Source organism: Populus trichocarpa, chromosome 9 (assembly GCF_000002775.5).
Source record: "Populus trichocarpa isolate Nisqually-1 chromosome 9, P.trichocarpa_v4.1, whole genome shotgun sequence".
Classification (NCBI taxonomy): domain Eukaryota; kingdom Viridiplantae; phylum Streptophyta; class Magnoliopsida; order Malpighiales; family Salicaceae; genus Populus; species Populus trichocarpa.
In genome coordinates, this window is record NC_037293.2 from 7,805,785 (window position 1) to 7,821,802 (window position 16,018).

Here is a 16,018-nt window from a genome sequence, read left to right on the forward strand (position 1 = left end):
ACAGCAAAAAGTAAGCAAACATCAATATTTGATTCAATAACACAAATGATTTTTTAATTTTTATTATAAATATACGAAAATAAAAATTATCTCGAGCTCAAACGTCTCTTTTATATATATATAAATAAATAACAAAATAGCATGCATTGCTTTTCCGCGATACAAGAGATTTTGATCATTGTACCATCTTTCATCTGGAACAACCTTTTCGTCATTGTCTATCCGGCAGTATATACTACAGCTCACCTAGGCAGTGTCCCTCAAAACGATGATCTGTCTCATCAAAGATCTCCTCCTACATAGTTCATTGTGCAAATCAGATCACAGTATGAGGTAGTCTCTAGAAATTGTTGGAGGGAGATAAATGTAATATGAATAGCAAAACGTAATGTTTACCTGTAAAAGCTCTTCAATGACATCTTCCATTGTTATTATGCCAATTGCTTCTTCTTCCTCAGGAAGCCTTGGGAGTGGATTGCCATTTATGTGCAAGATGTTTGAGTTCATGTCCTCTGTCCACTTCTTGCTCCTTGAGCCTCTAAATGAATTGTTGCCACTCTTGGGAAAGCTTTTCCACTTTTGAAGTGGTCTCTTGCTCTTCAAAGCCTTGTCCTTGGGAGGCCTTTCACCATCAATATTAACTTTAACTTCTTTCACCGGATCTGTTGCATGCAAGAGACAGGAGAGTAATAATTATCAAATGATTTACTTATCATAAAGACAGATGCTCTCCAAATTAGGTAGATTCTAGTACAGCTTGGGACTACAAACAGAAGTGGATACCCGTATGAATTGACACTTACTGTCACCAGCATTGCTTATAGGCTGCTCCTCTGGCTTTTTACACTGCCTTGTAACAACTGCCATGTGGCTATGACCTTTCTGAAACTCATTCAATATATCATATAAAGGCAAAGTTTCTGGAACCCTGTAACACAAACAGATAGAACCATCAGTCTGTAGGTAACAATGAACAGCATTTTGTTCTCCAGGAACAACTAAAAATATATCATGTACATAAATACAATCCTTGACCTAAAGGATACCTGGGAATCCTGCGTATAGTGACATTCTTTACAGGTACTTTATCTTCTGGGTGAATTGTCAACAAATTATTGGCCTAAAAGATCAGAATACACATACATGTTCAAGAAAAAGTAATCAGAAGTTTCAGCCAATTAATTTGGCGAATGAACTCGGATCAGAAGATATGAAAGTAAAGGCAAGATATGATGGACAAATCAAGTGCCAAACAAAATCAATTAGCACAAGAGGTAGTCTTAATTGGTCACCCTTTATTGCAAAAACTATGCCTCATTTCCCCTAGCCATGCCTGTTTGCAGTTTGCCATGCTTTAGTTCTCAAAGCACTTGGCCCCCTTGTGGTTCATCCTATCTCTTTCTAGTGTCAATGTTAGGGGAATATGTTTCCACATAAATTGAAACATTATTTTTGGTGATTTCTTAAAGAAAAAAATGCAAATCACGGTTAAAACTTAAAAATGAACCTGTTAAGAGCTAAAGCTTGATTCCAAAATATTTACTAGAAAGTGAAGTTAGTCTTGCGAAAATACATTAGCTTAAAACAGAAAAGATAATAGAACAAGCCTCAAGGAACACCTAAAGACAGCATAAACAAAAGCAAGCCATACAAGGGAAATGCCCATCAAACAATAAATTCATGCAGATTGAAAGCCTATCACAGAGGCCACAGTCCACGGGTCCTCAAAAGGAGAATTTGAAGGAAGGCACACTCTTCTTAGAGACAATCTGAAAGCTATGTTATAATGAAACAATTTTATTATCTGAAACTGCAGAAAAATCTCATAGCTAAAAGGCCATAGACGCAGTTCTCTGTCATATTTGATTTTTGTTGTTTTTTTGCACATCATATAAATTACAAACCAATTAAGGAAACACGAATCACTTGAGTGAGAGCATAAAGAGTTGGCACAAAAGATAACCAATAAAAGCTACACGATGGCAAACAAAAGAAGATTATTAGTATACCACATTATTCAACCAATGCTAGTTCGTAAAGACATCATTCTAAGTATATGAAGAAAAGAAAGATCTCTTTCATTGTTGCTGAGTATGTTAATATCATCAATTTACCAGAATTAGTCCAATTATGTTTGTAGGTTGCTCATAATAAACTGGCACTCTGCTATGCCCTTTCTCCAATATCAAACTCATCAACTCCCTGTACATGAAAAATATACAATGCAGCTGATCACAATGAATGTCATGCAACAGCAGTGATTTTTCAGTTTACCCTTTTGAGCACCACACCTGTCAAGTTTGTCATTAATGTCAATAGCAAAAGTTTCAGATATAGGGGTCATGGCATCACTAGCTGTTTTCTCAGTGAGCTCAAGTGCTCCAGCAATTATTGTTGTCTCATCATGAGTTAGTTCTCCACCTTTTCCAGCCTAATAAACATCACTAACAGTGTTACAAAGCTAATGGAAGATATGAGAGAGAAAAAGGGCAGCAGACAACAGAATCTGTACACACGTTATAAGCAATAGAAGATAAATTTTAATACAGGTAGAAAATTGCACATATTGATGGCTTGATAGGCAGATTTAATGACTACAAACAAGAACCATGAAAAGAAGCAAGCAGATAAGCCGCATGGCGATAAATACAAAGGCATACACAGACAAGTAGACGATAAAGCATAACATTCTGTTCTACGATGTGTAATTCTGAAACGTACTGAACACACCTCGTTACCATGAAAATTTACAAGTGTTTTCAACTCAGCTCTGCGAAAAAGAGCAACATGACCATGTCCCAGCAGAAAGTCCAGGAGCTGAAAATATCACATAAACATGAATAGTCACTCTAGTGTTTAGGAGGGTTCAACCACACACAAGCTTTAACCAACATACGTGTCACCTTGCTTATCGGATAGGCAACAGGAAAACAGATCCAAACTAGAAGACGGACAAACGGGGCCACTGTTGCACCAATTGCCAAACCATATCGGGAACAAACAGATTGTGGTAAAATCTGCATATCCAAATAAAAGAACAATCAGAAGACCCGTAAACCATACTGCCATTCATACCATCTTAAAAATGTAATTATAGATGAAACTCTAGAAGAATCAGGCTTATATAAGTCCATCATTCCCAAGAAGCATCTCTTGTCAGAAAAACTAGCAGCGGCAGAATGCCTGTATATTTAGCAACAGTGAAAGAACTAGGTCCCAAAACAAGGAGGATCATCACAAAACCCGTAGTCAAAAAGCATTAATTTTTCAAGTAGCATATCGAAAACAAGCCAAACTAGTAAACCTCTGCTTCCACGGTTCTACTGTACATCTACCCACAATTCCTGAGTGCTTTAAAAAAACTAATAAAAATGCACAAATCAATATGGATGCCTCACCTCGCCAAATAGAAGAATCAGAGTTACTGAAATTACAATAGCAACCCCAGCTGTAACCAGACTATCAAGAAAAATTGGAAGTGCCTGACAAAGTAAAACAAAAAAGACATTCGATTTGAAAAATAATAATCAATGCTTATTAATTACATCTCTACAGAACATACCTCCATAGCAGTAGCGTTGCATATAAGGAGCGTGCAAAGCAACAAATGCTGGTTTTTAACCACTGGCAATATTTTCGCTGTTTATGACAAGCAACAGGCAATAATAAAACCCAGTCATGGAATCTGTTATAAGCTATGATTTCAATTACTCGTTCAGCAACTACCAAAGACCTACAACTACAAATGAAATATTTTCATTCAATAAAACAATTTAATTGTTTTTTTGGGGTAAATAAATAAAATAAATAAATTGTTTGTTTATATTCAGTGGTATAAGATTACTATAACCCAGCTGGAGCTTATTATTCATGAACCCTCTTAACAAGTTATCGAGGAATAAAAGCCAAATCTACAAGGCAGGCTAGCTAATAACCATTATTAACCACTTGATAAGTCTTGAAACTAATTATCACTTCCCTAAGTCCCGCATGACAAAACTCCAATTTTCTCACTATCCAAACAGAACTTAAACGGTCTAAATAAGTTTTTTTTTGTAAAGAAAGTAGCATAAACGTTGTACCTGCGTATTTTCGATTTTTTGGAGTACCGGATTTAGCAAGAACTTCAAGATCGACGATACTCATAGACATAAGGCCCAGAGTAAGGCCAGACATCAGTCCAGCGAACAACACGAGCAAAACTATTATCACAATGTTTACAAAGAAATCCGTTTCGCAGCACTTATACTCCACCGCCATTCCGAACTTCTCTCTTCTAAATTCTCAAAAATCACGAACTTCAGTAGTGATTACTCGTTAGAGAAACACCAACCAGTGCAAAATTTCCTCCATATTTTTTTCTATGAACTTTCTCGAATCAGTTCGCTCACAGCTCGCAAGCAAAGTCTTTTCCAAAAAAAAAGAGAGTGAAAGAAACGTGATGTTTCGAAAAGGCTATGAAGAAATGAAAAGGCGGATCTTTCTTGACTACTTTTAGGAAATGATTGATGTCTAGAAGAATCGTGAAAGCACTGAATTAAACGGCTAAAAAGTGACTATGACCATGTAAGGATTGTGTGTTATGCTGGGAGAGAGGAGGAGGAGGTTGTGCACGGAGACTCGGCGAGAGGGGGGTGGGGGTGGATTTGCTTTTGAAAGTGATGTAGATAATGGAATGAAAATATGGAGAGACGGAATGGAAGGAGTGTTTTTGCGCTGTATGAGGATGACGTGTGGCGTGTTTGCCGGAGCTGTGGTCTGTTTTCCCTCGAGGGACTGTCGTGGAAAGTGGTGAGCAGTGCTTTTTTATGCGGTAATCTATCAAGATAATATTTTACTATTTTTTAAATTTTATTTTTAATATTAATATATTAAAACAATTAAAAAACGCATAAAAAAATATTTAAAATAAAAATAATTTAAATTTTTTGAAAAATCATATTGAAACACGGATGAAAAACCACTAAAAATATGTAAAAATAAATTTTTTAAATAAAAAATTAATTTAATACTTTTAAAAATCTAATCCACTTTTAAAGTGCATCTATTTTAAAAACAAACAGCATTATTTTTCTGGCTCGCGGTCTGCGAATATGCGGTTATACATATTCTCTTCCACATGCTGCGAAATTTAAAGTTAAAAATTCAATTTTTTTATTAAAAATTTATTTTTTTTTGTGTATTTTGAATAGTTTTGATATATTGATCTCAAAAATAATTTTAAAAAATAAAAAAATATATTATTTTAATACATTTCAGCACGAAAAACACTTTAAAAAACAACCACAACCACAACCACATTACAAATATATTACCGCCATTAATTAATTCATCGTGGACAATTTTCGGCTTTCTGGCCTCTTTTTTTTTTTTTAATGCTGTGAAACATTTTCAATTAATAATAGATGAAACATTTGCTTTTTATTAGTGATTAAGATTTCTATATGCTGATATGGCAGATCTCATTTTGATGCATACCATTCCGAATTAATTTGGATAGGTAAAATATTTTATAAATAATCTGGAGTAAGACAGAGTGGGTTTTGTCAAAAACTAGGAAACTCATTAGAACAAATGAAAAAAATAGTCTCCTAGCTAGTCTTGTCTAGAAAAAAACAGTTTTGAAAAAAATATTATATTTTATTTGATAATAAATATTTTTAGAACAGCTTATATGAAATGCATGGTGTGATGTGTTAAAAAAATTATTTTTTTGTTTTTATCTAAATGCTAACTCCTTTAATTAAAAAATATAAAAAAGAGGGTGAATCTATTTAAACACAACACTAATACCTTAAAATCAGTGCTGTTGCTTTCGTTCTGGTCCTTCTGAAGTGAATGCATGAAATTGGTGTTTAGGGGAAATTCCATTAACCTGTTTAGTATTTTAAAAATAGTATTTTAATTTAATATTTAGATGAGATTTTAAGATATAATTTATATTATTTTTTTAATATATTTTTTTAAATAAAATTTTTTAATCTTAAAACTTGTATATGTTTACATTACTTTATTTTTAATTTTTATTAAATAAATAGAAATGATAAGATGTGAACTTATTACTGCTTGATGATTAAGACTCTGATATTATGTCAAATAATAAATTCAACCCAAAAGCTCAAGCAAGCTGTTAGAAGAGATCTCAAAATATGATTTATATTATTTTTTAATAAGTACTGTGTTAACACAATTATTTTTTAAAATATTTTTTATTTGAAAATATATATTAAAATATTTTTTAATATTACTATATCAAAAAAATTAAAAATTAAAATTAAAATTAAAAGTAAAAAAATAAAAATAAAATTACTCTTTAAAAAAAATCATCTGAAACGAATAAAAGTGACGAAAGGAACCTGACTGGCTTACAACTGCAAACTTGTTGTTTTGTGATTTATGATCCCTCAATAATTTGATCTGCCGTCGCGAACTTGACAGGGAATCAGACAAGGCAGATTTCTAGAGGCCATGCATTTCAAGTGACAAAAACTCTTTTGGACTCAACGAAAGGGAAATGACGGAGAGATCAGAGAGTAAACGAGACTATGAGTTGCTTGGTACAATAATAAAAAAATAGTTTTTATTTCTTTAAATATATTAAAAATATATATTTTTTTAAAAATTATTTGTAATATCAATAATTTAAAAAATAAAAAATAATTTAAAATAAATAACAAAATAATAGTTAAACACCTGCGCTAACTAAGTTATTATTTAATATTGTGTTTTAAATGAGATTGAGTAAAATTTTAATTTTTTTTAAAAAATTATATTTATTTATTGTTTTGATATGTTGTTATTAAAAATAATTTTTTTAAAATAAAAAATATTATATAATATATTTTTAAATAAAAAATACTTAAAAAAAACAATCATGATTACAGGAGTTGCGTAACCATATTTGCCAACAACTCTTTTGATTTTCATGTGCAGTGTTCGGGTATAACATATAATCTTTCGAAATTCCGTAGTCGTTGTTTGCTCTGTATTTATATTTGCATTAAACATGCCTTCTGATTAGTTTCCTGGAAAAACAGCATTACATCAAGCGGTTTTGTCAATTATTTAGCGATAATCAATACTATATGATAAATGATAATTTAATTTACACTTTATATATATCAATCTAATCCGATTCAAATGAATATGTATTTTTTAAATAGTTATTTTATTTAATAAATATTGAGTACTTATAAATATTGCTAAATTCAACTTAAAACTCAATTGAACCTATTTCAAATTATATATTTATATTATACCGATATATTTATATAACATCTAGATTTTTTTGATACAGTGAGATATAAAATACACACACATGCATATAAAATTTATAATTTTATAATTCTATCATTCAATATATACATACATGCTTCTATATTAATTATTTTATTTCTTGATTGAATAATAAACAATAATTGGACAATAAATACCCGAAATCCAATAAATAATTTATAAATATCTAAATTTTTTATACGATAAATAATAAATATGATATAAATATCAAGAAATTCAACCCGCGTATACTCTTTCTATAATCTCTAAATACAACAACATTGATTTTTACATACTAAATCTTAATCTGCATATACATAGTCTCATCATTCCGGAACATTTTTGGTCTCTTATCCGAATCCGATCACGTGTAAACATTATCCGAAACAAGATTAAAGTCTTTTGAGTTTGCTTGGTGGCTCTATTTATGGGTATCCTAATAAAAATAATAGCCATGTAGATTTTGTTTACTGTTTCAATTATCGCTAAAAAATTATAAATTTTGATGGACATAGATGATAGAATAGGATTCTCATCACCTTTTTAAATTATTAAAATCTATGTTTTTTATTTTAATATTGAAAAAAAAAACCGCTAACCAAAACGTGTTTCTCACACGTCCATGATGTTCCATTTTCTAATGATAAATGCTTTGAAATTTGTATCGCATGAGGTGATCATTTCTGGTCAAGTCCGAGCCAAGAACAAACAAAGCTGTGAGCGTGGGTCATTACTGGACTAAAGGATACTCGGGCCTTTTGTATTCAGAACAGAATTGGGCCTCGTGCCCAATATCAAATCCAAGTAAGGCTGCACAGAATGGATCCCCGCTCTGGCGCTGGCTGGATTTCACTCGCAAAGTATAGGCAGATAAATTTAAATGAAATAATGAATAAATATATAAATAAATAAATGCAAGTTGGATTTGGATCAAGCAATCAATCTCTGGGTCTCTCGCTCGCTCTCCCAACTAGCTTACCATCAAAACAGATAGATCCAGATCGCGCTTTAAAAGATCTCCAACCCCTAACCCTTTCCACTCGATCTCTCAGGTAATTTCTCTCTATAGCAATAAAAAAATGGTTGATTTGTAAATTGATGTAACACACGTGTTGTGTTAATTGAAAGAAAATGCCATTCTAATTGGCGCGTTTGTAGTTTGATTGTAGGCAGGCCTCTTTTGTTTTAGGTTAAATAACAGAAAATGTCGAGGAGGCCAGGGAATCCTGCCAGACGTTTGGCTGATGGAGGAAGTCTTCCTTTTGCTGGGTCGATGCATTCTAAATCGCGTTCGTCGCCGTTACTATCCATTGGCCTTGTTGTCGTGGTAATTTTTATTGCTCTTTGCAATTTTCATTTTCTTTGGGGATGACAAGTTAGTAAGTAAAGTGGTTTAGGGTTTAGTGTGAAATCTGCTGATTGAATTTGTTCTTTTGTTGATTTCAGGGCGCGATTCTTCTTATTGGATACTGTTACAGTGGCTCAGGTTTTTGGTTTCTCTACTGCCTTTGATCTGTTACATCTGATACTGATTTACTGCTGGATCTGATCTGGTTTAAGTAAACAAGAAGCATTAACTTTGTTTCTCCTGCTAACATGAATAGCATAGCATATTTTCTTACACTTAAAGAAGGGAAAACAGCTGATATCGAAACAAAAGTAAAGGAAATAAAGCATGTTTGTAACGAATTTCGTGTTTCAGTTTGGTTTCCTTTTTGCTGACTTTGAATTTAACTATTATAGGCAGATGAGTTTGAACATGAAAGTTTTATATGCTACAAGTCTTGTGAATTTATGATGTTTTTGTGTGACAGGTGGGCATATCACCAATAGAGAAGCTTTAAGTAAGACAGAAGGTAAATTTAAATGATATCTTTATATTTTTCCTTCTAAGTTTTTACTTGTGTGGGCCTGTTACATTAACTGGCATATTGAAAGATGCAACTGTGTTGAATTAGTTGGTATCGGGATTTTTCTTGAGTTTTCCATTTATTTTTCCTGAGTTTATATATGGTATCTATCATATTCAGAGAACTCATAGAGAAGCTTTTTCATGCTACTTTAATATGGACTCTTTTTTGGGTGTGATTCTTAAGTAAACATTGGCTAAAATCTTCATTTCCTTGACCGCAATATAATGTTATTAGCTGTTGTTGTTATGGACAACCTGTATTTCCTCATTGCCTTTCTTGTTGTGATTGAGAGTTATCTGGAGTTCTGAGCTTTTGATTAATCCTTAGTCAAGTGCAGTCCCCAGCTTTTGCCTTTGAACTAGACTTTGCATGTATCTCTTTGCTCTTAATGGTTTGTATAAGGGACAATGAAGATTACAAAGACGAACATTTTGAGCATTTGTTCTCTCTTGTCTAGGAATGTTGCCAGCATAAAAATTCTAGCAATCTGAGATTTGGGGGTATTCATATGCAGGTGGTGTTTCTTGCACACTAGAAGTCCAAAGAGCGATACCTTTTCTGAAGAAGGCTTATGGTGACAGCATGCGTAAAGTACTGCATGTAGGCCCGGACACTTGTTCTGCAGTATCAAGCTTATTAAAAGAAGAGGATACCGAGGCCTGGGGTGTGGAGCCATATGACTTAGATGATGTGAGTGCCAACTGCAAGAGTCTTGTGCGCAAAGGCCTTGTGCGTGTAGCTGATATCAAATTTCCTCTGCCCTACCGGCCAAAATCATTCTCTCTTGTTATAGTGTCAGATGCGTTGGATTACTTGTCTCCAAAATATCTCAACAAAACACTTCCAGAATTGGCAAGGGTGTCTGCTGATGGCCTAGTTGTATTTTCTGGTAATTGGTCATGTTGCTTACTATCTTTTAGGTTGTTAGTATTTCCACATACATTCATGTAAATCAGAAGCCAAGCTGAAACTTACTCTTATTCATCAACAGTATTTTGAACAGTAGAAGGCTCAACTAGGGACTGCATTCACCTTAAAATATTATATCCTAAACTTCCCATGACCTAGTTACTTGTAAGGATCAAACACCATGAAGAGAGATAAAGTGCACCTTTAGTCATCTTCCTTTTTATCACCCAAGGCTCTTCCCTTGTCAAAGAAAGATGCTGAGGGTAAAGACTACAAACTGTGCTCTCATTATTTCATAATCATCGATTAGGAAAATGATATTCTTGTAAAACATAATTATTTGTACTGCCATGCTATAAACAGACATCTAAATAGTCTGTTTATATTGCTAATGCATCTTTTTTCGTCTGATATTTTATGTCATTCAAATAGCTCTTCTGATCTGATTGTTGATCTCCTTTTTCCTTCTGTAGGCGCTCCAGGTCAGCAAAGAGTTAAAGTTGCAGAGTTGTCTAAGTTTGGTCGTCCGGTAAGTGGCCAATGTTATTCACTTTTTGGATTTTCTAGACATTCAGATCTCACTGTTTTTGCCAATACTATTCTTTTGCTTGAAACGTCTGCTACGTGTGCTTTCTATGCGTTTAGGCTTTAAGTCAGTTGTTGAAAGGGTTTGCTTTCTCTCATTAAGGGAGAAAGGTACAAGGAATATGGAAATTCTGATCATTTCTAGGAGAGAATCTATATGTCCATTTGAATTTTTATATAGTGCATAGCTCTCAGTCGCATTAATCTTTGTTGTATCATGCGGTGAATTTGTATGTTTATGATTAGAGAAACTAAGATTCAATTCTAAAAGAGATACCTAAATTGTTATTCTTGTGAAGGCCAAATTCCGGACCTCAACATGGTGGATAAGGTACTTTGTTCAGACTGGTTTACAAGAGAATGAATCTGCCTTAAAGAAGTTTGAGCAGGCGGCATTGAAGAAGTCATATAAGCCAGCCTGCCAAGTTTTCCACCTCCAGTCATATGATTGAAAGTTTTGGTGTCATAACATTTTCCATTGCTCTGTCTGCAAACTGGCAACAAACCATGCCAATGTAAGCTATTTTGTGGAATTACGTTCATGTTGGTTCTTATCTTGATACAGTAAATCTCTTGATCATTATTTATTGAGGAAAGTAAGCATGTATGAATTCACTTCCACTATTCTTTATAAGATAAGTTTTTGCACTCTATCTGCTGCCATTGCCTGTATTTATGTTCTGTCGGCACATCCAGACCTATTCTTTAATGTACTCGGGTTTTGCTGCGAGTTCTATTACCTTGTTGTTTAAACGGGTTCTAGTTTCCTGAAGCTCTTCCCTTTAAAGCTGAAGAATTGCATGTTGCTAGCCGTCACGAATTTTGATGGATTTTGTTTATATTACATCGCTTTTTTCAAGTTCCTTGCTGGATGTTAGATGTATGTTCAATGAGAATTACAAAAAACTTTCCAAATTCAGACACACATGAAGAATTGCCGTTGTCATCATTGGCAGAGCCGTGTGCAATCAGCTTCATGCTTTTTGTAGGTCCCCAGTTACTTTGTTCTCCATTTATTTTATAATCGAGTTCATCTGACTGAATCTTCCAGTTCCACTCGTATATTTATGGAACATTCCAGTTTTTTTAAAAACATTTGAATCTGAATTTAATTGGCTGCCGACTATTTTAAAGGTAAAAATGATATTAGTCTTGTTTTCCCACCAAGATTCGGGTAACAAAGAAATTTACAAGACGTGTACTCAATCCAGACATGTATAAAATGTATTTCAGTTAGAATGAACCTTTAAGATTAATAACAATCTAGGGCTTACGATGCTCCCATCATATATAATAATAATAATAATAATAATAATAATACATAATCATCAACATTTCAAATTGTCAAAATTATATATGTTGACATGACATGACATGACAAGGAAGCTTATTAGGATTTTTTTCGGATGAGAATATATTGAAAAGTGGATTTTTAATTAAAAAAAAACCCAGTTTGATCAACCATCATTTTAGTGGTTGGAAAAGCAAGTGAATGACGTATACTCTACTTTTATTGTTTTTTTTAAAAGAAAAAAAATGATATGTCGGCCTCTCGTCTCAAAGAAAAAAAAAACCACTTACGCGGGCTTGGATTTTTTTTTAAAATTGGCCGAGTGTGATGGGCCACCTAGGCCCATTATCCTATTAAATCTCATGAAAATAAATAGCTTTAAAAATATATTAAAAATATCAATTTTAAGAATAATTTTATTTTTTTTATAAAACTATCAAGCATTGTTTTACGTTCCTTTGTTATTTTTATTTATTTTTTGTTAAGTTTTGTTTTTGCACAACTTTTTTTTAATTATCATCACGTGATTACAAGAAAAATAGACAAAAAATAAAATAAAATTCCTAGGTAATATTCTTATATTTTTTTTATATAATATTTTTTATTGACATACATCTAAATAAAAAAATTTGAATAACTTCTCGTGATAAAAAATCAAATATCTTGATATGCACTTATTATTTAGTTTCTTAATATAGCTTTTCATTTATATCACACATCTCTTTCTAATATATATATATATATATTTCTTAATTGATTTGATTAAACACCCATGTCAATTTTTCAATTCATCACAATTTATTTTATAGACTAAAATTCATTTTGACAATACCTGCACTTTTTTTATATTAAAAAATAATTTTTAATCTGACACATGGCATAACAAAATAATAATAAATTTGATAGTCTAAAATATATTTCGTAGTGTGACGAGGTATTGTTGAAACTATATTTTATCCTAACTACAATTTTAAAAATATTAGGTTAATTAAACATATCATAATTTTATATGTTTCTCACTAATTTTTTTAAAACACTGGTTATTAAAAACTTTTATTTTTTAACTTTTTACAATCACATATTTCAAATTATAACTGCAAAAAATACCTCCATGCTAGACACATTAAGCTAGCATAACTTAGTTTAGCTCTAGTATCATCATATAATTAGAACTTATTTGGCGAAGCAGCCTATGTTTAAAAAAAATGATTTTTTTTTATTTTAACTTTAACCTTTTTTTTTGAATTATTTTGATAACAATATTAAAAATAATTTTTTCAAAAATAAAAAATATTATTTTTAAAAATTAAAAAAATTCAGTTTAAAAAACAAATACTACTTGTACTAATAGACTAGCTGATAGAAAGAAACAATAATAAACCAGCTCAACTATATAACAAAAAACCAGAAGTGGATGCTAACGTGCGCCAATTTCCACTTCCAGCATCCCTCCCCATCACCCCATGGCCACAAAAGACCAGCAGCCCAAAAAACTCCCACTCTTTCCCTTGCTCTCTCTCCTCTGCTTCGCCTCCATCTTCCTCGCTCTCTCCCTCTCCCTCTCCAAAAGAGCCTCAATCTCTAACGAAACCATCCATTTCAGATCCACCCCAACACTAACCTCCACTCCCTGCAATTACTCTCATGGTTCCTGGATCTACGACCCAAATTGGATACCCAACAAATATGACAGTACATGTAAAGAAATATTCAAAGGTTGGAATTGCATTGCTGGCAATAAATCAAATGCTAAAGACATCATTAAGTGGCGATGGCAGCCTAACGGGTGTGATCTCCCTCCCTCCGACCCGGTCCGGTTCTTGCAGACCTTTAGAGACACCAGCATCGGTACTCTCTCTCTAAATTAATCATTATGTATGTATTTCTTGTGCTTTCTTTGGAGCTAATGAATGGTGTAACAGTGCAGGATTTGTTGGGGACTCGTTGAATAGGAATATGTTTGTTTCTCTCTTTTGCTCTCTAAAAAGGGTGTCAAGTGATGTGAAAAAGTGGAGACCAGCTGGGGCTGATCGTGGCTTTACTTTTCTTCTCTATAATCTTACCATTGCTTATCATCGCACTAATCTTTTAGCGCGATATGGTAGGTAAGCTCTGCTTGCTATGCCAATCTTATCTTCTTGCATGTTAGCATTTTGGTAAAAAATGGAGTTCTTGGTTATGGTACTTCAAGATTTGAAACTACTTAGGCATGTTCTGCTTTTGTTTATTTAGGTGGTCAGCTAATGCTAATGGGGGTGAGTTGGAATCTCTTGGATATAAAGAGGGTTATAGAGTTGATGTTGATATTCCAGAAGGCACATGGGCGGATGCTCCGAGCTTCCATGATGTTCTAATCTTCAACACAGGACACTGGTAATTTAAGTTACTGTAATTTTTCTGAACAATGTAGGATGTGAAATCTGGTCTATACTCGTTTTATATATAATTGGCTGTAGCTACTAGAGTTTCTTTTCCGTGCCGATCCTGCATCTTTTTTGGTTGTTTTTATTATGTGAAGGATTTTTCATTGACTGTTTATATGTCTCTTTGCTTCTTGTGAATAGGTGGTGGGCTCCCTCAAAGTTTGATCCTGTGAAATCTCCCATGCTTTTCTTTGAAAAGAACCAGCCTCTGATCCCTCCAGTGCTTCCTGCTGTTGGCCTGGACAAGGTTTTGAAACACGTGGTACAGAGTCCATCTGCTTTTAGTTTTCATTTCATTTTTAAATTGCCGTGAAAAATCCATGAATGTGCCATCTGATATGGTTGTGTGACCTCTCACTGCTATTTCAGTGAGTGGTGTCCTTAGAAATCTGATAGATAAAGAAATCCCAATCTCCAGAATGTATATTGGCCATTGGCCATTCTTACTTATTTATTCGAACTTCAGTTAGTTTAGTACTCTTTAGCATAATGTCAGATATAATTCCAAAAATATGCTCCGCTCAGAGTTCTGTTAGCATAGCACTTTGTAAGCTACTGACTTGTGGATATGCCAACACAGCTATAAATCAAAAATAGACTAATGACAATTGATTCTGACAGGAAAATGATTAACTATTTATCTTCTAGACTCTGCTATTTGTATGCTTGATGCATGCTTCCACACTTAATGTTCTGCAGATATTAGTGATATTTTTTCAGTGCTTAGGCTACATAATTGTTGTGGTTGTTTCCGTCTCTTGCGCCCCTGCATCTGTAGTGCATGTAGGATTCATTCTGCTACTCTTTATTTAATTAAAATGGGCATTTTTAATTTCTCATGTCCTATGTTTTCACTGTAGATTCTCTTTGTTGAGAGAAGAATGCGTCCGGGTGGAATCAAGCTCTTTCGTACACAATCACCTAGACATTTTGAAGGAGGTGATTGGGATCAAGGTGGTTCTTGCCCACGACTACAGCCTTTGTCACCTGAAAAAGTGAGTCACATCCGAACTGAGTTTGGACTTGATAGTTTGTTGACTTGATGGCAATTTGATATTACTATGTTGTGAAGCATAATCAGTGCCAAACCTTGCATTTGCTTTTCAATTGCTTCACTTTTGTTCTACAACAGTATACAAAGGTAAAAGCTTCTTCCTTTCTTTTTCAGGTTGAAGAACTCTTCTCTCTAAAGAATAATGGGACAAATGTTGAATCCCGTCTGGTTAATCAGCACCTGTTCAAGGCTCTCAAGGGGTCTACATTCCATGTTTTGGACATAACCCACATGAGTGAGTTCAGAGCAGATGCTCATCCGGCAACAGCAGGTGGAAAGAAACACGATGACTGCATGCACTGGTGCTTGCCAGGAGTTACGGATATTTGGAATGACTTATTCATAATGCATCTAAACAGTATTAAGGCTAGAAACTGATGTATCCACTAGTAGATATCCTCTGCAAATTGAGTTCTCTTTTGGTTTCCTGGAATTTGTTAGGTTTGATTTGCTTGGTCTGATGCTTATTCATTTACATGATATCGACACCATGATCTAGGATTTTGTAATAAAGAATTTTAGAAGTTAAAAGCAAAACACACACACACGAGAATGTGCTTCCAGCCAT

General features: G+C 33.4%; 3 protein-coding genes across 8 annotated transcripts; 2 read left to right on the forward strand and 1 right to left on the reverse strand.

Annotated features, from left to right (window-relative positions):
- Window positions 1-27: 27 nt before the first annotated feature.
- LOC7469665 (DUF21 domain-containing protein At2g14520) lies at window positions 28-4,784 on the reverse strand. Of its 4 annotated transcripts, none has more exons than XM_024608629.2 (11): window positions 4,083-4,784; window positions 3,563-3,639; window positions 3,399-3,482; window positions 2,904-3,017; window positions 2,731-2,817; window positions 2,292-2,431; window positions 2,115-2,202; window positions 1,047-1,120; window positions 804-928; window positions 397-662; window positions 28-295 (listed from the first exon to the last, which is right to left on the reverse strand). In XM_024608629.2, exons 1-11 carry the CDS (start codon window positions 4,258-4,260, stop codon window positions 236-238), a joined length of 1,293 nt encoding a protein of 430 aa, XP_024464397.1. In that variant the 5' UTR covers window positions 4,261-4,784; the 3' UTR covers window positions 28-235. The 4 variants fall into 4 exon arrangements, with proteins under 4 accessions (XP_024464397.1, XP_024464399.1, XP_024464398.1 ...); XM_024608631.2 differs by having other exon boundaries at window positions 3,563-3,739; window positions 4,083-4,231; XM_024608632.2 differs by lacking the exon at window positions 28-295 and having other exon boundaries at window positions 519-662; window positions 784-928.
- Window positions 4,785-8,161: 3,377 nt separating this feature from the next.
- Window positions 8,162-11,333, forward strand: LOC7469664 (probable pectin methylesterase CGR2). 3 transcript variants are annotated; one of them, XM_006379089.3, is made up of 7 exons: window positions 8,162-8,327; window positions 8,434-8,602; window positions 8,722-8,761; window positions 9,090-9,131; window positions 9,703-10,077; window positions 10,571-10,626; window positions 10,982-11,333. In XM_006379089.3, exons 2-7 carry the CDS (start codon window positions 8,480-8,482, stop codon window positions 11,132-11,134), a joined length of 789 nt encoding a protein of 262 aa, XP_006379151.1. In that variant the 5' UTR covers window positions 8,162-8,327; window positions 8,434-8,479; the 3' UTR covers window positions 11,135-11,333. The 3 variants fall into 3 exon arrangements, with proteins under 3 accessions (XP_006379151.1, XP_002313939.1, XP_006379152.1); XM_002313903.4 differs by having other exon boundaries at window positions 8,165-8,327; window positions 8,445-8,602; XM_006379090.3 differs by having other exon boundaries at window positions 8,175-8,327; window positions 8,465-8,602.
- A 2,009-nt stretch (window positions 11,334-13,342) lies between these two features.
- On the forward strand, window positions 13,343-16,017 carry LOC7478764 (protein trichome birefringence-like 13). Its single transcript, XM_002313902.4, has 6 exons — window positions 13,343-13,821; window positions 13,901-14,078; window positions 14,206-14,346; window positions 14,538-14,658; window positions 15,257-15,391; window positions 15,565-16,017. Exons 1-6 carry the CDS (start codon window positions 13,437-13,439, stop codon window positions 15,826-15,828), a joined length of 1,224 nt encoding a protein of 407 aa, XP_002313938.1. The 5' UTR covers window positions 13,343-13,436; the 3' UTR covers window positions 15,829-16,017.
- The last annotated feature ends 1 nt before the right edge of the window (window position 16,018 follows it).

Coding starts and splice junctions, on each gene's coding strand:
- LOC7469665 (XM_024608629.2), bottom strand. CDS start 4,260: ATGGCGGTGGAGTATAAGTGCTGCGAAACGGATTTCTTTGTAAACATT. Junction 2,818..2,903: donor TTGCCTATCCGATAAGCAAG/GTGACACGTATG, acceptor TGATATTTTCAG/CTCCTGGACTTTCTGCTGGG. Junction 929..1,046: donor ACTATACGCAGGATTCCCAG/GTATCCTTTAGG, acceptor TTTGTGTTACAG/GGTTCCAGAAACTTTGCCTT.
- LOC7469664 (XM_006379089.3), top strand. CDS start 8,480: ATGTCGAGGAGGCCAGGGAATCCTGCCAGACGTTTGGCTGATGGAGGA. Junction 8,762..9,089: donor ATACTGTTACAGTGGCTCAG/GTTTTTGGTTTC, acceptor TTTGTGTGACAG/GTGGGCATATCACCAATAGA. Junction 10,627..10,981: donor TGTCTAAGTTTGGTCGTCCG/GTAAGTGGCCAA, acceptor ATTCTTGTGAAG/GCCAAATTCCGGACCTCAAC.
- LOC7478764 (XM_002313902.4), top strand. CDS start 13,437: ATGGCCACAAAAGACCAGCAGCCCAAAAAACTCCCACTCTTTCCCTTG. Junction 14,659..15,256: donor ACAAGGTTTTGAAACACGTG/GTACAGAGTCCA, acceptor TTTTCACTGTAG/ATTCTCTTTGTTGAGAGAAG. Junction 15,392..15,564: donor AGCCTTTGTCACCTGAAAAA/GTGAGTCACATC, acceptor TTTCTTTTTCAG/GTTGAAGAACTCTTCTCTCT.